At 40.8% G+C, this 26,201-nt stretch overlaps 1 protein-coding gene across 1 annotated transcript in view; it reads left to right on the top strand.

Annotated features, from left to right (window-relative positions):
• ACAN (aggrecan) overlaps positions 1 to 26,201 on the top strand; it is a 42,207-nt gene that overhangs the window by 11,592 nt on the left and 4,414 nt on the right. Inside the window, exons 7-14 of the mRNA XM_074236212.1 lie at positions 1,762 to 1,936; positions 2,874 to 3,001; positions 3,926 to 4,219; positions 4,839 to 5,027; positions 7,061 to 11,302; positions 11,874 to 11,987; positions 21,874 to 21,987; positions 25,434 to 25,592. Of these exons, the coding sequence (XP_074092313.1) occupies positions 1,762 to 1,936; positions 2,874 to 3,001; positions 3,926 to 4,219; positions 4,839 to 5,027; positions 7,061 to 11,302; positions 11,874 to 11,987; positions 21,874 to 21,987; positions 25,434 to 25,592 (5,415 nt within the window). The remainder of the gene's footprint in view (positions 1 to 1,761; positions 1,937 to 2,873; positions 3,002 to 3,925; positions 4,220 to 4,838; positions 5,028 to 7,060; positions 11,303 to 11,873; positions 11,988 to 21,873; positions 21,988 to 25,433; positions 25,593 to 26,201) is intronic.

Below are 26,201 nucleotides of genomic sequence, written 5' to 3'. Positions count from 1 at the left end.
GTCACTTTGCATAGCTGTTCCACCTCCCCCCCCCACACACACACACACACTTAACTCCATTTAACTTACAAATCGTGGCAATATCCCTGATATCACAGCCCTCTTCGAGAACAAAGGACATGCAATATCTTACCAGTGGAGTACTGGTTACCTACCCCTCAGCCTTCATCTTCTCCAAATGACCAGCCCATTCTGCTTTCCTTTCTTACATTTCCTTGATAACAGCTTTTATTCTTATTCTTCCAGGTTCCTCTTTGGTTATATGTTGTAGCCTGCTCATGCCTACCAGAGGTCTCACCATTGCTCTCTGTGATATTCATTTTAAATTCTTTTGTTTGTTTGTTTGGTTGGGTTTTTTGCAAGGCAGTGGGGTTAAGTGGCTTGCCCAAGGCCACACAGCTAGGTAATTATGAAGTGTCTGAGGCTGGATTTGAACTCAGGTACTCCTGACTCCAGGGCCAGTGCTCTATCCACTGCACCACCTAGCTGCCCCTCATTTTAAATTTTTCAGGAACCATTATATTGCATATCTAACTGCCATGTATCAAAATATTGATATTATGTATATATTTGGATAAGTGGAATTTGGTAGGAAGAATAGGAATAGTAGATCTCTGCTATGTAAAGCTGTCAGCTACTAGAAAACATAAAACTAGGAAGAACTCACAGAGGAAAACCTAACAGTTATTAACTGATCAACTTTCACTTGGTGGGAAGCTTGCCTGAAGAAGCTGAGAGCCACAGAACAATTCCAATGACTAATGAAGGAACAACCAGGCAAATGGAAAACTTTAGGAAATTAAAGATAAGTGAATAAAGGGGAATCCTTTAGCAACTAAGGGATCCTAGGCTCTCAGAATAAAATGATAGGGAGGTAAACATTGAGCACTCCCCTCATGAAAAGAAAACAAACATCAATGTGCTAGAAAGTTTCTAGATTTTCCTCTGAAGTTCAAGGAATGGGAAAGAAAGCCAAGGTTCCTAACATTTAATTAAGCTGTTCAAACTCATCAAGCACAGAATATGGAACTGAGTAAAAGCAAAAGAAGAAAGGGGAAAGAAGGGAAGGTAGAAAGTGATTGGTCCTAATTAAACAATATATTTTTTTAAAATTGTCCACAGTTCTAAAATTATATTACTTTTTGGTAATTTCTGTTCTTGTCATTAGAGTCACTTTATCTGGATTGGCTTCAGTTCTCTTTCCTATAAAATGATGAGCTATAAAGTTTATTAGAACTTTAAAAAACTTTTGAAAGAGATACGTCAATAAATCTACGAACCCTACCCTCAGTGCCTCTCTTCTAAAGTGACTTCCCATTTATATTGTATATATCTTTATTGCTATGTCATTATTTAAATATTGACTTCTGATTAGACTTGTGAGCTCCTTGAGGGCAAAGAACTGTGTCCACCTTTCTTTGAATCCTCAGGATTTAGCACAAAGTTTGGTTCATAGTAGAAAGAATGTGTGATGATGATGATGATGATGATGATGATGAAAGGAAAGATTGGATGAGTCTTTGAAATGTAGTGCCATATCTAGCTAATTCAGTGAATATATACCTACAGGCAAGATGTAATAGTAAAAATGATTTGGAATATTGAGACTTTGGAGAAGAAACAGAAAGTATGCTTTTAGCATATCAGGCTATTGAAGAGAAGTCTCAATTGGCATCTCACCAACACCACCACCATAGCTACTGCTATCCGCAGAGCTGACACTGAGGCTGACTTTTTATTTTTTCTTCTCTTTCCCACCAGGTGTTGTATTCCACTACCGTCCAGGTTCCACCAGATACTCTCTCACTTATGAAGAGGCCAAACAGGCCTGTAGGGCCACGGGAGCTGTCATCGCTACACCAGAACAGTTACAGGCAGCATATGAGTCTGGCTATGAACAATGTGATGCTGGCTGGCTGCAGGACCAGACAGTCAGGTGAGCCCCAGAATTAGGGCCTCCCTTTCTCCCTTTAGCTTTTCAGATAGAAGTCTCAGAATCTCCAGGCTGGAAGGGACCTTGGAAATTTAATCCATCCTATACCTGAGCAAGATTGATATTTCATGATATTTCTCTGGGCTTCAGTTTCCTTGTCTATAAAATGATGCCACTGGATAACGTGACCTCTGTGATCTCTTCTGGTTCTGGATCTATGATCCTATGATAATGGATCCCGGGACATGTCATTTCACTCCTCAAGGCCAATTTCTTCAAATGCAAAAGGAGGGGGTTGCATTAAATGACTTCTCTAAAAAAAACTAAAACTAAAACTAAAGAACAGGGTCAGTGAGGAACAGTCCTGACCAAAAAAAAAATGGAGAAAGGACTTTTTTTGTCTTCACAATTCATTTCATGAAGAGTTACTGTGAGTAGATGGAGAGATGTCCTCTCCTTCTTTACCACTGTTTTTCCCCCTAATTCTTTCTTTTTGTTTTATTTTGTGAAGCACTGGGATTAAGTGACTTGCCCAAGGTTATAGAGCTAGTTCATATCAAGTTTCTAAGGTTAGATTTGAACTCAGGTTCTCCTGACCCCAGTGTCAGTGTTGCCCCTCACCCTCCCCCCTTATTTTTAATCCTTTCCAGTTTAGTTAGTGATCTTGATTCTCAGGGAGTTCCCTATAATCAGAGGTCATCTTGAAACCACCAAGTCCATCCTCACGACTGATGCTATAGTACACAATGATGTTATTGTACCAAAGCCAGATATTTCTCTGTGCCTTTAAGTCCTAGTCCAGGTTTTCTCAATCATGTTTGCATTAGAAGAGTCAAAGACATTTCTCCTCTAAGTCTATTAAGCGACTAATACCTTCTCTTTCATCAGCCCCATCTCTTATTGTCTGGAACTGAATACTTTTTCAACCTTTCTTTGGCAGATACCCTATTGTGAGTCCCCGAACCCAGTGTGTTGGAGATAAAGACAGTAGCCCAGGAGTCAGAACCTATGGCCTCCGCCCAGCATTAGAGACCTATGATGTATACTGCTATGTAGAACAGCTACTGGGTATGTAATCAACATTCCCAAAACTCTGGTCTATATGAGTTGAGAGCTTAACATGAGGAATTCTGAATGGAGCTCTTTAGCAATGAGCAAATATCCCCAAAGTACCATCTGGCTTTCCTTCACAACTCTGTCTGAGTCATAAAAGTTCCAGTGGGGAAAAACTGTGGATCAATCTCTCTTAGGTCACCATATTCCCTCTACTTTTCTGTCTTTGCCTCTGTCTATTACTCTTACTCCCTCTTTCTCTCTGGCTCTGTCTCTCTTGTCTCTATCTCTTTTTCTCTAACTATAAATGTCTTTTTCTTTCTCTTTTTTCTCTGTCTTTCTCCAAGCTTTATTATTTTCAATGATGCTTCTCAAGCACAAAGCAGGGAAGCATTTTGACTCAAAGGTAGGAACCACATACTAGGAGAAAAGAAAATCACCAATATCAAGTCATCCTCTAACCTTGCTCATATGTATGCACTAATTAATCTAAAACAGTGTGTAGCACTTACACAATGCCCAATAAGGAAAATGCTTTTAGTCATAAGAGAATGCGTCATTTAAGATAGGCAACTGGATATAGGAATTGGGAAGACCTGGATTCAAGTCCTGTCTGACTCATACTAATTGCATGACCATGAGCAAATGACTTAACTACCAGGCTCTCAGCAGACTCTTCAAGACTGAGTTATAGACTAGTTGCTAATCTACATTGGTGGAAGAAGGTTCCACATCTAGCAGTTTCCCATAATGCTCAGATAGGTTGGAACTATACTCTGTATAAATCACAAATGAATCTATGAAGAAGAGTATGATGACACTTTGAATATATATTTGTGTGAAAATACCTAGAAGAGGCCAGGTGAGGAAAGGGGGAAGCCTTCTAGACTGGGTATTTGGCTCTGGGTATAATCTAATCTCATTATGTGTTCCTAATAGGTGAGGTGTTCTTTGTCACTCGACTGGAACTATTCACCTTCCAAGAAGCCCAAGAATACTGCGAAGATCACAATGCCACCCTGGCTTCTACAGGACAACTTTATGCTGCCTGGCGCCAGGGTCTAGACAAATGCCATGCTGGCTGGCTGGCAGATGGCAGTGTCCGCTACCCTATCGTTACCCCCCGCACTGCATGTGGTGGGGATAAGCCAGGTGTTAGAACTGTCTACCTGTACTCCAACCAGACTGGCTTTCCTGATCCCCTGTCCCGGCACCATGCTTTCTGTTTCCAAGGTACCATACCACATTACCCAATTTTCTTTGATGTACTAGGAAAGGTTCTTTTATGTTAAGGATTACTTATCTTTATAGTCCCTTCCCTCAACCCCCAGGATGCTGTAGGCCCACCAAGTTATGTACCTGTTAGATGTTCCTACAACCTAACTGTCCAAAATGCCATCACAAAAAAAGAGATAGGGCAAAGTCAGGGAAGGATGAAACATAAGCTTATTATCTTAACTCTTCTTGCTTTTCCATCCAAGCCCAGGTCAATTATTGCATGAGTCCCTTAAACTGTGAGTATTTACAGAGGAATCTCCCCCTTATCTTTCCCTGTTTCTTCAGGGACCAAGAATTATATCCTAAATTAATCCCCTGGAATAGCCCCCTGAGTAATCTGAGTTAAAAGTTTCCTACTTTGGGGGCAGCTAGGTGGCTCAGTGCATAAAGCACTGGCCCTGGAGTCAGGAGTGCCTGGGCTCAAATCCGGTCTCAGACACTTAATAATTACCTAGCTGTGTGGCCTTGGGCAAGCCACTTAACCCCATTTGCCTTGCAAAAACCTAAAAAAAAAAAAAAGAAGTTTCCTACTTGTGAGGTCAAGTCACTGACCATCTCCTCTTGGTTGTTTCAGCTGGAATTTCTCTGAAGGAAATAAATGGCACACAAGTCTCCACCATTGAGGAAGAGCTGATTCCAACTCAGGTGGTTCCAAAGGTGGAAAAAATCCCATCCAGGGGAGAATTTGATATGACCACTGTATCTGAGAATCAGACGGAATGGGAAACAGATTTTTTTCCAACAAATACTTCATTACTCTCAGGTCAGCATGAATCTATGCCTCCTGGGAAACATCTTTATCTAGACCAAAGGATCATAGATTTGGAACTGGAAGGGATCTTAGAGTACATCTATAGTCCAACCTTCTCGTGAAATTGAAGCAAACAGAATAGAAGTGACTTGATCAGGTCACATAGATAATAAGAGTCTGAAATGGATTTTGAAGTCAAATCTTCTTGATTTTAAGTATATATCTTTACTGTAGTGTACTGCTCATGCAATGCTAGCAAAGCCCTTTCTATTCAGGTGAAGGATATTTCCTCTCCATGGGAATCCCAGAGGTCTTTGCTCTATTTCTTAAATAAGCTATTGATTCTCTGTACAGTCTTGGATAAGTATATTTCTGAGGCTCTGAACTGAAAGAGAGTGTTCAGTATCCACAACACCATTAATTAATTTATCAATTAATTTTATATATATATATATATATATATATATACATATAAATATGCAGAACCACTCCTGACTCTGCAATCTTCTATATTCCATACCCCCCCCAACAAATGGAGTATAAAGATAGAGAGTGAATACTTGGGCAGGGCCAAGGAAAAGGGAGCTGCATGGGTAGGAGTCTGACCTATGCTGTTTTTGCCTGGAAAGTGAGGAGGTAGTACCAGATGATCAAAGGTCTTTGAGATCCTAAAATTCCACAGTTCTTTTTTTTTCTCTCTCTCTCCTCCACCCACCTCCCTTATAAAAATTCCCATGCATCCAGAAAAATTTCAGTCAATAGTTTTTCTGATTAAAACATTTGACTCTAAAGTGTGAATGATCAATAGATTTAACCAGTTTCAAGACTGCTTGTATCCTAAAGTTATTCTCATAGGAATCTCCATTAATAAACTATGTGAGAAAGAAATTTTTAAGCAATAGACCTTCTGGAGTTCCTTAATTCCAGGAAATAACTTTGCCTTATATCTGACATAATTTGTCTAACATGGGACAAAATCCAAAGATGCATTATCTAAAGCTCTTTGACATCTCTCTTTGTATTTCCAGTATTAGGGCAATGAAAGTATCTTATCCAAAGTAGTTATTTAATAACTGTTTGATGAATTGAATGTATATTGTAGCACTATATACAATCCAATTGACATTTATTAAGCACCTACTATATGACACCAGTCTCTAAAAAATGAGGGAGAGGAGTCATCAGAAAGAGACAGATGGACAGACAGAGAGATAAGAGAGACATACTTCCACAGTAAAATCAGATTCACAGCTAGAAGTGAAAATACAATGAATTTAGACTGCATTTGAAGCTACTAAAGAAAATGATCTATGGAACCACCAGAGAATGATTAAGCTTATGAGTCTGAATAATTTTATTTCACCTCTCTTGTGCTGTAGTTTTCCTATCTTTAAAATAATACCTACTCCTGAGGTGAGAAGAAAGAACATACTTGTAAAAATATATTTGAACATTAGTATACAAGTTTTATTTGTTATGAGTCAGAGTCATATAATATTAGAGATACAAGATGCCTTATAGATTTCCTCTAGTGTCCCTTCTACCTCCACACCACCACCAAAAGCTAAGACCCTCAGAAATTGAGTGACATGTACAAGGACAACATAGGAAATTGGTGTCAGAGGTAAATAACCTTTTTTCCTTCTAATGATGTTGTAAGTTTCTAGTTTAAGGGCTCTTAACCCTTTTCCTGTAAGAATTCTTTACCTTTTTCCCATCATGGACTCCTTTGGCAGTCTCTTGAAGTTTATGAACTCCTGAGATAAATACTCCTTTTTTAAAAAAGGAAAATAAAATTAGTAGAAAGAACACTAATTGTGTTGAAATACAGTTATCAAAATATTTTCCTCTTTTGTAAAATTTTGCAGACTTTTTGAATCTTTTAGGGGTCCTTGGAGTCCAGGTTATAGAATGCCAACATCAGTATAAATTATATAGTATAAAAGATGAAAACAATGGGCTTAAACTTCTACTTATAAGGGGCCATAGGTCCTATGAGTGCTTATCAATAAAATCTTTTCTTTTTTTTTTCTTTCTTCCTTCAGCAAGTCCTTCTTGGCCTCCCACTAGTGCTATTCCAGAAGAAAGTACTGGAGAGCCTTCTTTCATAGGAGTACCTTCAGCCTCTGGGGAACCATATGAATCTGGTGTGGGTCCAAGCAGTGGCAGTGAGGAGCTGTCAGCCTCTGGAGCGCCATCTGGTATTCCAGATGTGAGTGCCAGTAGAGAACCACCGGTCTTTGGAGAGCCATCTGGTGTCCCAGATGTGAGTGCCAGCGGGGAACCATCAGTCTTTGGAGAGCCATCTGGAGTTCCAGATGTGAGTGCCAGCGGGGAACCATCAGTATTTGGAGAGCCATCTGGAGTTCCAGATGTGAGTGCCAGCGGGGAACCATCAGTCTTTGGAGAGCCATCTGGTGTTCCAGATGTGAGTGCCAGCAGGGAACCATCAGTCTTTGGAGAGCCATCTGGAGTTCCAGATGTGAGTGCCAGCGGGGAACCATCAGTCTTTGGAGAGCCATCTGGTGTTCCAGATGTGAGTGCCAGCGGGGAACCATCAGTCTTTGGAGAGCCATCTGGAGTTCCAGATGTGAGTGCCAGCGGGGAACCATCAGTCTTTGGAGAGCCATCTGGGGTTCCAGATGTGAGTGCCAGCGGGGAACCATCAGTCTTTGGAGAGCCATCTGGAGTTCCAGATGTGAGTGCCAGCGGGGAACCATCAGTCTTTGGAGAGCCATCTGGGGTTCCAGATGTGAGTGCCAGCGGGGAACCATCAGTCTTTGGAGAGCCATCTGGGGTTCCAGATGTGAGTGCCAGCGGGGAACCATCAGTCTTTGGAGAGCCATCTGGGGTTCCAGATGTGAGTGCCAGCGGGGAACCATCAGTCTTTGGAGAGCCATCTGGAGTTCCAGATGTGAGTGCCAGCGGGGAACCATCAGTCTTTGGAGAGCCATCTGGAGTTCCAGATGTGAGTGCCAGCGGGGAACCATCAGTCTTTGGAGAGCCATCTGGAGTTCCAGATGTGAGTGCCAGCGGGGAACCATCAGTCTTTGGAGAGCCATCTGGAGTTCCAGATGTGAGTGCCAGCGGGGAACCATCAGTCTTTGGAGAGCCATCTGGAGTTCCAGATGTGAGTGCCAGCGGGGAACCATCAGTCTTTGGAGAGCCATCTGGAGTTCCAGATGTGAGTGCCAGTGGGGAACCATCAGTCTTTGGAGAGCCATCTGGTGTTCCAGATATGAGTGCCAGTGGGGAACCATCAGTCTTTGGAGAGCCATCTGGAGTTCCAGATGTGAGTGCCAGTGGGGAGCCATCAGCTTCTGGAGAGCCATCTGGTATTCCAGATGTGAGTTCCAGTGGGGAACCATCAGTCTTTGGAGAGCCATCTGGAGTTCCAGTTGTGAGTGGCAGTGGGGAGCCATCAGCTTCTGGAGAACTATCTGGAGTTCCAGATGTGAGTTCCAGTGGGGAACCATCAGTCTTTGGAGAGCCATCTGGAGTTCCAGTTGTGAGTGGCAGTGGGGAGCCATCAGCTTCTGGAGAGCCATCTGGCATTCCAGATATTAGCATTCTGGATGTGAGTGGCAGTGGGGAACCATCAGTTTCTGGAGAACCAGTCACTGTTCCAGGTGTTGAAATTCCAGATGTGAGTGGCAGTGGGGAATTGTCAGCCTCTGGAGAGCCATCTGGTGTTCCAAGTGTTGGAGTTCCAGATGTGAGTGGCAGTGGAGAACTATCAGCTTCTGGAGAGCCATCTGGTGTACCATATATGAGTGGAGACTTCATTGCTAGTGGAGAAGCTTCAGGAGGCTTTGAAACAACCAGGCAGCCCTCTGAGGGTAGTGGCAGTGGATTACCCTCTGGTGGCTTGGATTTCAGTGGCCTTTCATCTGGGGATGGCTCTGTGCTATCTGGGGAGAGTGGATTGGTTTCAGGAGAAACAGACATAAGTGGCTGGTCTAGCACTACTGAAGTTAGTGGACTCCCTTCAGGAGATGACTTGGTTGAGTCTACTTCTGAACACTTTGACCTTGGGGAACTGCCTTCTGGAACTCTAGGGAGTGGCCAAATTCCAGAAACAAGTGGCTTGCCATCAGGATTTAGTGGTGAGCATTCTGGGGTGGACTTTGGAAGTGGCCTTTCTTCTGGACTGCCTGATTTGAGTGGATTTCCTTCCGGATTCCCAACTGTCTCTCTAGTTGACACTACATTGGTGGAAGTGGTCACAGCAACCACTGCTAGTCAATTGGAAGGAAAGGGGACCATTGGAATTAGTGGTCAAGGAGAAATATCTGGGTTGCCATCTGGAGAGTGGGACATTAGTGGAGGAACTAGTGGACTACCTTCAGGAACTGACCTCAGTGGACAGGCATCAGGATTGCCTGATACCAGTGGGGAAACATCTGGGACATTTGGAATAAGTGGCTATGCATCCGGAACTCCTGAGGCTAGTGGAGAAACATCTGTAATATTTGGAATCAGTGGAGAGGCATCTGGTTTTCCTGATGCCAGTGGAGAGACATCAGGAATTTTTGACTTAATTCAGAAGCCATCTGGAGTACCCCATCTCAGTGGTCAACCCTCTGGGTTACCTGATACAAGTGGAGAAACATCTGGAGTACTTGAATCCAGTGGAGAGCATTCTGGTGTAATAGACATCAGTGGAGAGACATCTGGAGCTCTATTTGGCAGTGGGCAACCATTTGGAGTAACTGACTTTAGTGGGGTAACATCTGGAACATTTGATATCAGTGGGCAACCATCTGGAGTTCCTGGGTTCAGTGGCGAAACATCTGGAATCTCTGATCTGAGTGGGGTGGGTGATCTCAGTGGTCTGGTTTCTGGGATTGTAAGTGGCAGCGGTGAATCTCCCAGTGTTACATTTGTTGATACTGGTTTCGTTGAAGTGACCCCAACTGCATTCAGGGAAAAAGAAGAAGGTTTAGGTTCTACAGAAATAAGTGGCTTTCCTTCTGGGGAGGCAGATCTATCAGGTAAATTCTCTGGAATTGTGGACTTCAGTGGACAATCTTCTGGAATCCTAGAATCCAGTGGGCTTGCTTCAGGTGCCCCAGAATTTAGTGGCCTACCAAGCGGGGCAGTAGAACTCAGTGGAGAACCCTCAGGAACAGGGATTGGAGGTGACCTGTCATCTGGAGAATATGACAGTAGTGGACTTTCATCTGGTTTTCCCACAGTATCTCTTGAGGACAGAATATTGGTTGAATCTGCTGCAACCCCAGCTCCAACATCAGAGGAGGCAGGAGAAGGACCTTCTGGAGTTTTAGAAATCAGTGGAATCCCTCCAGGAGAAACAGAAGCCTCTGGGGAAATATCTGGAACTCTGGACCTCAGTGGATCACAGCCAGAGTTGATAGAGACCAGTGGAGAATCATCTAGCATACGATCTTTTAGTGGTGATTTTTCTGGAGTCACTGATGTAAGTGGAGAATTTTCAGCAATCACCAGCAGCAGTGGAGAGACCTCAGGATTGCCAGAAGTCACTCTAATTACCACAGATTTAGTGGAAGCAGTTACAAAACCAACAGTTTCACAGGAACTCAGTCAAGGATCTCCTGTGACACTCCCCTCCAGTGGGGAGTCCTCAGTTTCTGGTGAGTTCAGTGGAATGTCAACAACCCATGAAACTGAGATAGAGGCATCATCAGTGCCTGAGGTGAGTGGTGAGTTATCAGCATACCCTGAGGCATCAGCTGTCCCTGATGTAAGTGGCACAACATCTACACTTTATGAAACTGACCACGGAGTATCTTCATCATCCAGTGGAAGTGGGGAAACATCTACTTTTCAGGAAGTGTCCAGTGAACCATCTTCCACACATGAACTGAGTGGAGACTCATCTGCTATTCATGGGATCTCTGAGGAAACATCTACAACATATGATATTAGTGGAGAGACATCAAGCATCCAAAGTATGGACCTAGAAACATCAACTGTACCTCTGGTCAGTGGTGAATTCCCTGTGAGTCTTGAAGACAGGACTGTAGTCAGTGGGGAAGCTTCTGGACTCCCAATGCTTCCCCTACCAGATGTTTCAGGTGACACCCCTCTGCCAGGTGGAGTCATTAGCACCAGTGTATCAGAGACTGAATTCAGGCATCAAACACAGAGCCCTGAAGAGGCTCAAACAGAAATTGAGTCCTCTAGTCCCTTAGTATCAGGAGAAGAGATGGAAAGAACTGGATCAGTCCCCTCTCCCACAGACACTTCCATTGCATCTCAAGTTTCCCCAGATGACAGAGAAGAATCAGTGTCCATAACTGAAGGTATGGTTATTTTTTTCTGATTTCAAATATAATGAATGTTTGAGAGAGGGTGCGGAGAGCTGTTCATAATATAGACTTAGACTTGGTTTATCTGGATTCTAACAAAAAGAGAATGATATCATTAGAAATTATGTAAGGGCAGTTGGATGGTGCAGTGAATAGAGCAGAAGTCCTGGAGTCAAGAAGGCCTGAGTTCAAATTCAGTAATCCTGGGCAAGTCATTTAACCTGATTGCCTCCCTCCCCCAAATCAAAAAAAAAAAAAAGAAATTATACCCCTCTACTAGGTACCAAAAAAATTGATATTCAATATTTTCTTTCTTTACCTCTTTTGGTTCCTTTACTCTTCTCTTTTGTTCTTAAAAATGTCTTTTTCCAAGTCCCACAGAGCCCACATAAAATCAATGGAATTTGACATCTAACAAAACAAACTGGGCAGTCTTATTGACCCAAAACAAGAACTCCAGAGACCTCAGCTCCCTTAGCTAAGAGGCTGCCTAAGTGACTGCCCAAGTGGCTGCCCAAAGTGGCAAAATAATATAGTTGATCTACTCTTCCCCTGCTGGTTACAGCCACCCCCAGGTCATGTGCTGAAGAGCCATGTGGAGCTGGGACCTGCCAGGAGAGGGAGGGAAGTGTCATCTGCCTATGCCCCCCTGGGTATATGGGCAATCGCTGTGATATAGGTAAGCTCCTTCTTTAGCCTAAATGGGGGAGGGCTGGTGGATTCCTCCAGTTTTAGAAGAGGTGTCTACATTCATCACCCTAGTTCAATTTACCTGGACATAAGAAGTGAAATATGACATAGAACAAATATAAACTGAGGCAGTGAATATAAATCCATTGCCCAGCACTGGTGCTCCCATCCAGAGTTCCAACAAAATAAGCTAAAGCAGATATTAAGTCCCCAAGCTCTCTCCTAGAGTAAGAGGAAAATAAACAGAAAAAGAGGCAATATCCAAAGATGCCTCTCTATCTTGATTTCATGGTTGGATTTGGGGTGTCAATTCTGTCTACTGTATCAGTTCAAGGGCTTGTTAAGTTTGTATGATACATGGAGCACTCAACCAATCAATGAGCAAGTATTTTTAAGTATTTATCATATGTCAAGCACAATGATAGATGTTGGAGATAAAATGAAATAGTCCCTGACCTTAAAGAGTTTGCATTCTATCATGAGAAATAATATGAACACATATAAGTTCATACAAAATCAATAAAAGGTAATTGGAGAAGGAGTAGACTAGTAACTGGGGTCATCAGGGAAGATCTCATGGCACTTGAACTGAGTTTTGAAGAGAATTAAGGATTCTAAAAGAGGTAGAGAAGGAGTACATTCTAGAAATGAGAGACCATTTGTTCAAAAGTATGGTTTTTGGATATAGACAGGAGAAACAGATGTAAGTGGCTGGTCTAGCACTACTGAAGTTAGTAGACTACTAGTTTGCACCATAGTAGATGAAAGGGAATCATGTTGAATAAAGGTGGAAAAGTAGGTCAAAGCCAGGTTGTGAATCAATCAATCAGAAAGAATTTTATTAATTTATTATCAGACACTTTGATAGATGCTGAGGACTTTTTTATTGTAAGAAAAAGCAAACACAATTATTACCCTCGAAGAATTTACATTCTTATGAGTGAGAAAGCATATGTATAATTGGAAAGATACATGCTGAGCAGAAGGATGATAACTTATGGAAAGTAGCTAGCAGGTGGAAGAATTGAAATGTACTCATGGATATAAGTTTTATAGAGTATAGTATCTTTATGAACTCAAGTAGAAATGAGATCTTTGACTTGTCCCCATTTGCCCAACACTGTGATCACCTAACCACGGAAGGCCCATAATCTAATATACTAAACATTTATTACTATCTTGAATGAATTTCTCTCCAAACTACAAGCAGAGCAATTGGGCTACTTTTCCTGGGAGGTAAGAGGTAGAAAGGGAACCAGGAGGTGACCAGGATGGATCCTCTGCCTGAAAAATGAGCTGATCAGAGTCCAACCTCTGATTCTCTATAATGATATTTGAGCATCAACTCCTTTACAATCCTGTTTCTATGCCACTGTTATGTACTTTCCTTTTTTTTTTTTTTTGCAAGGCAACGGGGTTAAGTGGCTTGCTCAAGGCCACACAGCTAAGTAATTATTAAGTGTCTGAGGCCGGACTTGAACTCAGGTACTCCTGACTCCAAGGCCAATGCTCTATCCACTGCACCATCTAGCCACCCCCATGTATTTTCCTTTTAAGCAACAATTACCCCAGATGTCTCTAGGCAATAGCATTACTTAGGTGTACATGATCTAAAGAAAGAAGAGATGCTCCATGACCCTCCTTGCAAAGTTCAAAATTCATCATCATGATTACAACTTGGTGTACTGGGGGAAAAAATGTTGGACATGATTTCAAATCCTATCTATTCTATTTACTACCTAATGACTGTAGGCAAATCAATTCACTCCTCAGCCTCAGTTTTCTCAACTATTGAGAAACTCAAAGGACTCTTCCAGGTACAAACCTATGATCTTATGAATTCATTGTTATTATGGCTACATTACCTGGTTTGCATATGGGTAAGTCAATCTCAGAAAAGCCAGGGTCTCAGCCTCTGTAGCAGGGCTATTATCTGTTTTACCTCATTCAATTAGTAGAAGGAATACAGTTATAGAAGGAAAAATCAAAACGAAACGAAGCATATAATGTGTAATGTGTATGTTTGTCCTCCAATGTCATAGATGTGTGCAATAAGTTATATTGTGCTTATATATGTATATATTCAAACTAACAACCTTATTACATATTATATAAATATATAATATATAATAAATATACTGTATATAGCATATATACAGAAATATATATGTATATATAAACAGAAGTTGAACTATATAGTGGAGACAGTAAAAATAGTTCTTTTTTTGACTGTGATTATATTTGAATCTTTTACTTCCTCCAACCCTTTCCCCCATTCCAAAAGAATCACTTGCTTAAGGGTGTGAAAATTTTTTTCCAGGATTATTTTCAGACTAACTACAATGGGATTAATTTCATGGGCAACAAATGATGACTTTTAGAAGCAAAATTCATTTCCTACTACAATGTTATCAGTATTTCCATGGGGGACTGGTGACCCAGGGATGGGATTGACTCCTCCTTGAAATACTCCCTGAAATCTCTACAGCTGCCTCGAATTTGCAGTGAAGAGACTATTGAAATGGACTTGCAGGCAGATCAGAGAGATTATCTCTGTATTTACCAGCATGCCAGGTCTGAGATAGGGAAGCTGCTGATGGCCAAACTGAGAGACTGAGATTGAGAGACTGAGAGAACCAACCCTGAGTAGGGATGAGTTCAGACTTTAAACTTGCTAATGCTGGAGAAATTTTTTCAGGACATTTTTCCCAGGGTCCCTTCTACCTAAGAAAGTCAACTCAGAGGTTGATGTTTTGCTTTATTCAAGGGATGAAATGACACCCCAATTTCACCCTCCAATTCACCCTGGGATACTCAGAATTTCCTTAGGTTTAAGAGAACAAAATCAATCTTAAGAAACCAAGACAGAGTTTCCAAATCAGAACAATGCGCTATCCTTTCAGCTCCTTCTGATACTCAGTAACTCTGTCTCCAGCCTGAAACTTAATACAAAAATGCTAAAAGAAAAAATAAGTCATAGACATATATCTCTGGCTGCTTCAGCAGGACTGCTGTCCTTGAGCAGTAAGCCAACTTGAAGTGAGAAGATTGATGTTAAGTGGACCTTACCTAATTTACCAGAGGCTCTTCTTATTCAGCACTGGCTAAGCTTTTATGAGTTCCAAGAGTTTTCTGACTTACTCCTCAAACATCCCCATAAGGTAGATGATAGCTAGAGCCACTCTGCAGCTGAGCTGACCAGAGAGGAAGAGATGAGGGACTTATCCAGCATTACACAATGAATGAGTGAGTGATGGAGTCACAACCAGGATTTAGGTCTTAATCCATTTGGGCCACTTTGTTAATAGGAGCTTCCAAATGAGCATTGGAAAGAGCTGCCAGCATGGTGCCAGATGTGTGAAGATTGGGGTTACCTTAGAGGTAAAATAGTTAAGCCTCCCTTATTTTAAACTGGCCTAACATAAGACCAAAGGGGGCTTGTCCTAAGGCAGTTTTTCATCTGAGAGCTAAAAATTCTGTCACTGGTATAATTGGGGGGGGGGGGGAACTAGGCTGGCATCAGGAAGAGCTGAGTTCAAATTTGACTTCAGATGTTTACTAGCTGTGTGACCCTAGGCAAGTCACTTAACCTCTGATCCTCATTGGTAAAATGAATTGGAGAAGGAAATGCAAATCACTCCAGTATCTTTGCCAAAAATAAACAAACAAAACCCCCCAAATGATATGAAGACACAGACATGGCTGAAATGACTGAACAACAATAAAAAAAATTCAGTTCTCCTCTAGAGTAACCATAGGTCTTTTGTGCCATTAAAGCTGGGTCATTGCATCACACTTGGAAGTGCTTATTAAATTCTGGTTGGAAAATAGAAAAGAAAGGAGGAAGATGGGAAGGAAGGAAGGAAGGAAGGAAGGAAGGAAGGAAGGAAGGAAGGAAGGAAGGAAGGAAGGAAGGAAGGAAGGAAGGAAGGAAAGAAGGGAGGGAGGGAGGGAGGAAGAAAGGAAGGAAGTCTTTAAGGTGATTCATTATTTACTCACTTGTCGTTGCTTGTTCAAAGGCCAATCCTGAACTGAAGCAGGAACTTTTAATTTGGGGTCCATGCCTATTCATCTTTCAGAATAGGGCCCAGGCTATTTTCAAAGACATAGCATTCTTCTTACTGCAATATTTGAATAACTAAAGAAACATCCCACTTGGTGCTGGGGGTTTGAGGCTGTAATTAGTCCTCAGAGAAAGAACTTGACAATTATCTTTGTCTTATTTACCAAGTATTCCCTAAACAAGTCCTTGATAAATTATTAATCAGTGTTTTTGACACTACAATAAACATCCATTTAATGAATTCTCTGATCCCTAAGTGATTAAAGGCAGAACTGTATGCACTAATCTAATCCATTTCTGAATTCTCCTTTCCTTGATAACTAGCACCTAGGGGTATTATAACTGAAACCAGATTTCACATCTAATTTTTTGCTCACCAATGGAGCTATTTGGGTTCCACTTAGATAGTTAAGAGGACCACGAACATAAAAGTTAATCAGTTTCTTTTTCTGTTAACTGCCAGATCTCACTTTCTAGCTCTCATGCTTTGAGCTTGAGATCTAGCATTTTCTCTTTCTCCAGGGAAAGTTTATATTTCAAAGAAACTTTTCTTCCTGGGAGAGGAAATAGTCTCCCTGGCATATTAAAACATCATATTACTATTTGTATTGGTTTTACAGAAAAGAAATATGTATTTTGAACTTCTAGTTGAGTGGAATTTTAGATGATTAATATGTTTTCACAATTATGTAATAATCAGACCCTACCAAAATGAGTGCATTTTAAATATTATTGTTTAATTAGAGGCAGGAGGCTTGTCCTGTATCAGATAGAGTCCTTGACTACAGAAAAACATAGTTTTGAACCCCTCCACCTATACTCACCACTAAATAATATGGACAAGTCACTGACATTCTGTTAGTCTCAGTTTCTTCATCCTAAAATAGCCATAATAATAGCTCTAGAACCAACCTTGCAGGAATAGTGTGAAACTTTAAATGAAATATAAAGCAGCTGGGTAGTACAGTGGACAGAGTACTGGGCCTGGAGTCAGGAAGACTTGAGTTCAAATTTGACCTCAGATACTGTTATGTGACTTGAACAAGTCTTTTAAGCCTGTTTCCTCATCTATAAAATAAGGATAATAATAACACCTACCTCCCTGGGTTGATGTGAGGACAAAATTAAATGATAATTGTAAAATACTTAGAACAATGCCTAACACATAGCAAACATTATACAAATTTTAGCTATTATAGATAATGATTAAGATTTTATATGAGGCTTTGTAAATTATCAAAAACTTTGCATTTTTCAGTCATTCTCATGTCAAATTGTCACTATTCTTTATCATCCTGATCAGATACACATAGTATGGGTACAATATTCTGCAAAACTAGGAACCAAACAATTAACCTTGTACTACTCAGTTTGGAGAGTTACTCCTGCCAACCTACCTACCTCCTATCCAGAATCTGATGAGTAAAAACCACTGAATGTAGAACTCCCTTCAGCCCTTCTTATAGATCAAACGCCACCTCTTTCTTAGCTCAAAATACCTTTTCAACCTCTATTCTTGATGTAGACAAGCCATAAGGAAAGGACATTGACCTGGGCATTGGGTAAAACCACAATTTCTGATGACAAATCTCTTCCATCTCTGCTTCAATTACTCTATCTTTCACATGTGGATCCAAGATGAATGATCCCTTTTGCTAGAGGGCTTCTATGACCTTGAATGAAATCATCAGTTTAGGTATTTTAGATGAAGAGTTATTTGTCATTAATTGAAACCATTCCACTTGGTGAGAGGAGACTGAAAAAGAACCCTAAGCACTCTCTCCCCTTTTAGATTGCCCAATCAATGTTCACATGATGTTCATTACATAGTATGTGACTTTGTTCTTTGTACTTTCCATTTGTTCAAGTGTATTGGATCAAGTGCAAAGCCCAAATCACTTAAATCAAAATTATATGAAGAACATTTCCATGTGTACAAAGTGCACCTTGTGAACACTATAAAATCATGAAATGCCAGACTCTGAATTCAATACCATGAGCCCTGAGATCTTCCTCTTCCATGTAGGGCAGAGGTCCAACTTCTAATGCCATTTCTTGAACCTCACCCATTTCACTTTTGTACCTTTTTGACATTTCTTTCCCCCAATAGTTGATTTGCATCCCCTCCTCCACAGAACTCTCCCCATCTCCCAAAATTGAGACATAGAATTGTCAAATCTCCATCCTAGCTCTTGGTGATTTGCCTGGAATTTTTATCTCTCAGATGAAATTCGGTAGAGCAAAATTCTTCTCACAGTTGCAAAAACTAAAAAAGGATTTCAGACCTTCTGAGTCTTTTTATCTGAGATGAAGTGAAAAGAAGAGAAAAAGGCAATTTGTCAAGCTCTCACTTATTGCAGACCAGAGGAAGAACTAATAAACTTTGATAATCTAAGATGCCTCCCCCCACACACACACCTAGTACAGAGAATATATGCAGTTGACTGTAGCTTAAACTAAGAAAATATGATGAAGGAATAGTTCTTCTTCCCTTATCCTGCTACCTCTAGGATGACCATGGAACAAACATCTGGTTTCTGAGAATTCAGCACAGGATTTTGTTCATTGTAGTTTCCATCAATGTAAATGTCTGTATTGAATCATTTGCAATGCCCAAATCCCATAAATAAAATTTATATGAAGAATATTTGCATGAATTAATGGTCTTGGTTGGAGGTGATGAGTATTTTGTTTATTATAGCCCACTCTTTGTAAATGAATTCCTGAGGAGCTATCATGTATGACCTACATTTGTATCTCCCGCCCTTTTAGGTTGGCCAGATGTCTCTGACCATAGCACCAAGTTCTCTAATCAATCAATGAATGTTTCTGCCCACTCCAGAGATCATTCTTATTCCCTGCTGAATATCCTGCTTTAGCTCTCATTTTTTGCTTTATTCCCATTGCCAAAGGGGTGCTTTACCCTGAAACATAATAGAAGCTAATGATCAAAGACTCTTGCTTTCCTATTCAGGTGAGAACCCTTCCCACCTCCACCTTCCACCTTGCAGATTGGTGTGACCTACTGTTGCTACTGCTGCTGCTGGGAATCCTAGTGTATGTTGGGTTTATCATCAGTCCCTCTGTGAATTCTAGGATTTGCCTTTTTTCTTTTTGTTTTTTTTTAATCTTTTTTGGTTGGACAGGATTTGAATCTTCAACTGGATGAATTTCAGCAAATTTAACTTGAGTCTATCAGTTTCTGACCCATTCTTTCATTTCCCTGATGATAAAGTATAAGAAAATTTAAGGATAAGAAAGACTGAAGATGTTCAATCTGCACACTGAGTGAGTTTTTCTTCTTTCCCAAGAAGATGACTCCTATAGAGTCAAAGCTAATGTCATGATCAAGAGGAAAGCTCCTTAATTCTGGAAACTTGAGATTCTTGACCTTCTCAAATATGACTTTCATTTGGCATTGACCTCCCTAAATTACTAAAGGAAAAATTGAACACAGTTTCCTTTCTATATGTGTACTAGTAGAAACACACCTGAATCCTAATCTAACAACCTGCTGTACACAAATGACAAAAAAAATCAGATGGTGATATAACTCCATATGAAGTCGGTACCTTAACATTCTGGAATTTCCCCCAGGTCTCTTCTTTAGAAGCCATGGTCATTGTGTGGTGTCAATCAGATGGTGATATAACTCCATATGAAGTCAGTACCTTAACATTCTGGAATTTCCCCCAGGTCTCTTCTTTAGAAGCCATGGTCATTGTGTAGTGTCATGAGTCCAAACATTTGGAGCAAAGTGTGACTCCCTTAAACAAAAAATATCCATTCACTCTAATGATATCCTATAAAAAATATAAAAATCATTTCATGATACCAGGACAAAAAGGAAATGATGAAACATTTTATTATCCTTTCCAGTTTTTCAAGAGGAAGGTGGATAGATACTCATCAATAACAAAGTGCATGGACCAAACTGAATTATTTGGGTATCCTCAGCATTTGGGGTCAAGTTCAGGTGATGGAGGAAGGAATTTTTGAGTTATTGTGGGGTGTTGAGGTGGAAGAGGACAATTCAAGACTACCCAGTTCTTATCTAGACCTTTGTCCTTGATATTTTAATTTATCCAAAGTCATAGGGCAAATTAATCATATTAACCTACCTGCCAATATAAACGAGAAAAAAATTTATTGGTGGCATTATCTGGATATCAGAAGAACAGAAGAGAGGAAAAGTCTATCAGAGGCAGAAGAGAGATGGAAACTTTGCAGTGTACCATCCATTTACATATTTACTGTATAAAACTGGTAGCTAGGTATAATAGCAGATAGAGTACCAGACCTGGATTCAGATGACCTGAGTTCAAATTCATCTTTGGTCACTTTTGTGTGATTATTGGCAAGTCCTTTAACCTCTGTTTGCCTCATTTTCCTCATCTGTAAAGTGAGCTGGAGAAGGAAATGGCAAATCACTTCAGTATTTTTGCCAAGAAAACCCCAAATGGAGTCACAAAAAGTTGGATACACCTGAACATAATTGAATAATTACACACCGAATAAAACTAACTCCAGAGATATTCAATATGAGTTGACAAGCAACTAGTGAGGACAAAGCTACTGGTTCCCCAGGCTACTATGAAAGTTGTATCTCCCTTGAGAAATCATCTTCTGGAACATTAAGCCTGAAAAAAAGTGACCTTGGAAGAAGTTTGCTAGGGAGCCAAATCACAATGTGATGACTGGTTTTCCCTGTACCATCCTTCCACCAAAGTCCTGAGCAACTTTAATGTCTGATCTTAGGAAGTAGGCTGGAGTTTCAGGAAGAGAACGCTAAAAGGAAGAAGGTAATTGCAACAGAGGGATATGTTTTCTTTTATACAAATACCATCAACCAACATGTTACTACATTCACTCAGTGGACCATTCATCAATTCTTAAAAGACAGATATCTTCTTTGCAACCTTTTTTACTATAATTGCTGCTCAACTTTTCCCTCCTTTACTTATTTAATATTAAAACTGGTCCAGATCTCTAGGATGAGTAGGTCTCCAGAAAGACCAAAGATCTTTTTTGTCCAGTCAGAAATGGAATGTGATGACTGGCTTTCAAGAACCTCTCCTGAAGGAGAGAAGAACACCATGTGGAGAAGAATGTGAAGAACACCATGTTCTGCAGTAGCCTTGTCATTTAGTGAGCCCTTTCTTGAAGTCGGATTGATTGCCTATTGGAACATTAGGAAGATACAACATCTTGGAGCAACTAATGTCATGCAAATCATTTGGCAACTAGGTGGTGAAGTGGATAGAGCACTGACTCTGGAGTCAAGAGGACCCAAGTTCAAATTTAGCCTCAGATACTTGATACTTACTAGTTCTGTAACCTTGGGCAAGTCACTTAACCCTTACTCAACACATGCAGGGCCATCTCCAGTCTTCCTGATTCATATCTAGCCATTGGATTCAGATGCCTCTGGAGAAGAAAATGAGGCTCACTCAAATCCAATTCACTTACATGTCATGGCATCACTTCCCTGATGTCATGGGATTCTTCAAGAATGAAGGATAATGACCTGGGATGAACTAGAAAATCTGACCCTCTCCCTACAACCTTCTCCTCCTCTTGCCATCAGGATAACATCTATCCTCAATCTCTTGACAAGACATTTAAAGCTTTGAGTAAGAGCAGCAGCAGCAGCAGCAGCAGCAACAACAACATTATTTAGGGCACCAAACCAATCCCCATCCAATCCTCTCCACAAACAACAGGTCTTGCCCTGGACAAGTGGAGCAACGGGCCATCATCACACCGGATTTGTCTGCCAGAGGTCCTAATGGCAGCCCTTCATTTCTTACAGACATCGATGAATGCCACTCAAACCCCTGTCTGAATGGAGGTACCTGCGTGGATGGCATCGACTCTTTCACATGCTTATGCCTTCCCAGCTACGGAGGGGACCTGTGTAAGATCGGTACGGCCACCTCAGCTTCAGCTAATGTTACTAACTACCGAATTCCATGTTTCCATCCTTTCTCCTCACCTAACTGTTTCTTTTCTTCTTCTAGCAATTTCCATTCTAGCTTCTAATTCTAAATCTCTCCCCTGAGGGAAGGATTTATTTTCAGGGAGATGGGGTTGTGACCCATCACACCAGCCAAGCAACTGTTTTTGAGGAGATGACTGAGATGTCTTGCTGCGCAACTAGAAACCCCCCATTGTGGATGTTAGCAAATATGAATGCCAAAGAGGATGTATGGGTCAACCTGCACTCTTGGAATTGGGGGTCTATGTGGTATCTTTGGAGCACTAATTCTCCCCAGGACTTCCAACCTATGCTGTTCTCCTAAAATTCACCAAGACAAGAATGCATCAGGCTAAAGGGAAGGTGCTAATTTCACACATTTGTCTTGAAGGAAGTTATGGGGTGGCAAGATTTGGCTTTCAACCTGGTGACCCCGTATCTTTCTGGATGGAAATAATGACAATCATCCTTCTTGATATTGCCATGGGAAGTCATTCCTTGGCCCTGGGAGTCATCATGTCACCAAAGCTGAGCTGCCTCTCTCTTCTCTCAAGAAAAAAACAAACAGATCTGCCATCTTGGAGTCTTCTGGTTTCTCAAGCATGAGGGGGGAACTAAGGTTATGCATGAACAGGGATAACTGCATGATACCTCCATCTCTGTAACTTCTGGTGGCAACAGCAACAGACACTGCATTTTCCACTCATTCAGCCTTTCTTTTTTCTCCTTTCCATCTTTTCTCTAATACAAGTGGATTTGGACTCATGGAAGGAGATATACTGACTGGTCAGAAAAGAATCTGGTTTTAGATGCATATTGGATAGGTTTCCTCTCCAAGGGTTTACCAAAATCAAGTGCTACTTGGGTTTTATAGGCCCTTCCAGGTTCCTGCCTGAGACTACCCACTTGGTTCATCTTCAATGCCTTACAATCTCCTCTAACTGGAAGCATCATAGACCTCCTGGACTTCAGAAAGCATCTCATCTTGGAAAGAGCAGATCCTTAACACCTAGTAACAGTGTCCCATGGAAAACTGGAAGCATGTAGTTGCATAGGCCATTTTTTTGAACTGGCTAGCAGTTACTGAGAGAGAGCATCAGAAAACTCCAAGAACTCAGTTGAGACCCATTTAGGTTCCAAGATAGATATAAATTGTCCCATTATGTGAATGTGATATTAGGGATGGGCTAGGGGACATGTGCTAACCACAACCTATGTCCTATCATACTTCCATACAAGAGAACAAAATTCAAAGTGGAATGTAATACTCCTGGAAGAAAATGCCTCAACCTTCCCCTAATTCTAGGACCCCAAGAAGTTGGTACATGGAATCTTACTTGGGCTGGGAAAGAAGAGCTTCAAGGATCGTTTCCCCTAAGGTTGTTTGGGTATTCACAATATCCCCTAAAGGGAGAATGGCAAAATGGATGAGAGAGAGAACATTCTGAAATACAGACAAAGACAATACTTTTGACCCTAGAAATGGAAAAGAGGTGAAATCTTTCAGAATAAGAATAGGACACTGACAAACCTCTGTTCCCAAACAAAAATAGCAGATAGGGAATTCAGATAAAATTCAATTGATCTTTTTGGTCTTGTGCATCATAGATCAGATCCCCTTAAGACTTCTGCTACATCTTGATTCTGTTGTCTTCCATAGCAACTATATTAACAAATCCTCTCAATTTAGACCTTATTGCTTCTCAGACCTTGCTTGGGCTTCCTCTTCTGGTTGCTCTGCCTCTCAGTCTTTTAAAGGATCTTCTTCATAGATTCTTCTCTCCATCCTTCCCTGAGCTATTGCTCCCTCTTGCTTTGCTTAGCTAGTTTGACTTTAAGCATCATTTCCTGAGCTGTGTGGGAAGTGATGTGTCAAGATGGTCGGTTGATCTGATGATCTCCTCAGCACCTACTTTTTTCTCATGGCAAAAGTATGGGCAGCAGCAATGGGAATAATGATGGAAAAGACCAATGGACAAGACAGAAGTGAGGAGAATTGGATGAAGTCCCAGATCTGGCATTTACTAGCTATATGACTCTGGGCAAATCACTAAGATTCTTTTCAGCTATAATTTTTACAGTTTACATTAATACCCTTTATATTTCCTCTCTTGACTTACCAATGCTCACAGACACCTCTCCTCTTGCCTCCCTGTCTGCCCATGGTCTCTATTTCCACATTTTGATTTTTTTTAGTTCTCCAGCTACCACTTTTTTTCTGTTCTCTGCTTCCTTAGCAGGGCAGTAAGATCTTAACCCGTGAAGGTGGGAATCCAAAGAATTAAATTTGCCTAGAAGAAGAAATTCCACTACTTTCAAACCCAGCATCTCTGTGATTCAACTATTTCAACTGAGAGAGTATGGGGTAAAATAAGAAATTGGCACTGGAAATACAAATAATAACAATCAAAACAACTTGGAATATATCCCTTTTATTAAATGAGGGAGCAGCATGATTTATGACTTTCCCCAGATCCTATCATTTTCTTAAAGCTTCTGTTCTTTTGTATAAGGGTTATGTCTGATTAGTCAATGAATCAATTCTCTCTATATATCCCCTGAAGCTGGAAACAAAGTCCAAGGACCAACTGTCCTCACTTTGATGTGTCCCTCACATTATATGCAGGAGGTAGACCCAAAGGTTGAGCTTATTATGGAACAAGTCTTCCCAAAGCTTTGAATTCTATAAAACCACTTCATTATTTGGCTAGAAAGAGAATTTCAACTCTATGCCAAATGTCCCATTTTATTTATCCCTCTGTGGTCTTAAATACTATGTCTCTACCAATTTTATGTACCCACCCAGAACTGTAGTACCTTATAGCCTCTCTAAACTATTTCATTGTCTCCATCTTACTTCTAGATGTTTTTACTCTCTTTCTCTCTTTTCCATTTCTCAAACTAAAATCTATTTTTGTTGAGAAAGAGATAAGGTTGATAAGAGAATGCCCATCCTCTAGAACAGTGGTGTCAAATTCAAAAAGTATTTAAGGATCTCTATGAATCATGCACTGACTTAGTTTTAAAATGTAATGTCACTTATGTTTTACTGTTTTTTTTATTTTTTTGTTAAATATTTCCCAATTACAATTTAATTTAGTTCATGTTTCACTCAGGAGTGGACTGCAGGCCATGTGTTTGACACCTCTACTCTAAAACTTGTCTCCAACAAAAGAAATATTTCTAGACCAGTTGATTCAAGGGATGCAAGCTCTTTAGAATTCTTAGATTTTAGCCAGAACTCAGACTCCTGTAAGCAGGACCTTTCCTGCTTAAATTCATAGAATCCTTTGACTGAGCCTCTCCCGTCACTTGAGGACCTGGTACTTGAGATCAGGATCAGGATCTCAGCTCAGCCGTGGGATGTCCCTTCATGACCTTGATGTTTATTTCAGACCAGGAGATTTGTGAAGAGGGCTGGACCAAATTCCAGGGACACTGTTATCGGCACTTCCCTGACCGAGAAACTTGGATAGATGCAGAAAGCCAATGTCGACAGCACCAGTCTCACCTGAGCAGCATTGTCACACCTGAAGAGCAGGAGTTTGTCAATAGTGAGTTCAAAGGGGATGACCGAGGGTGGGTATTCAAGGGTAAAGGGGCATCTTAGGAGCAGAGTCTGACTAAGTTAAGTCTAAGTCTAAGTTTAGTCTGAGAGTCATGGACTTATTCTGGGATAAAGGTAAGTCAAGCCCCAATATCTAAAATTTTCTCTTAACAAAGGGTAGTGTGCTCCCATCCAGCAATTCTATCAAGTTTGTGTCAGACATTTTACTTCATGGACAGCCTATTATCATATCAAACCAGGGTCAGGAGCTGGTCTGTGAGCTACATTGGACTGATGTTGCCAAGATAACCAAGGTGGAACTCAAAATTCAATAAATCTATTAGCTTTTTAGGGATGAATTAATTGTTTAATGGCTTACAAATGATGTTATAAATATCCAAATGACCATCGGCAGAAAAAATTTCCCCATATCTGTATTAAACCATACCCAAAACAGGATATGTCATTCACAAGTATTTTACCAACCTGTTGTTTAAGACCATCTGAGTATCCAGGCACTCAGGTTTAGACTCTTGGATGAGTCCCTGAGGACCGGGTTGACAAGTACCTGAATGTGTAATGGCTTCCCATTACACTTTTTCATCTTCTCAGATTA

This window comes from Macrotis lagotis, chromosome 4, assembly GCF_037893015.1.
Source record: "Macrotis lagotis isolate mMagLag1 chromosome 4, bilby.v1.9.chrom.fasta, whole genome shotgun sequence".
NCBI classification, from domain to species: Eukaryota; Metazoa; Chordata; class Mammalia; order Peramelemorphia; family Peramelidae; genus Macrotis; species Macrotis lagotis.
The sequence above is the reverse complement of the archived record's forward strand: the minus strand, read 5'-3'. Positions and strand labels throughout refer to the sequence as shown.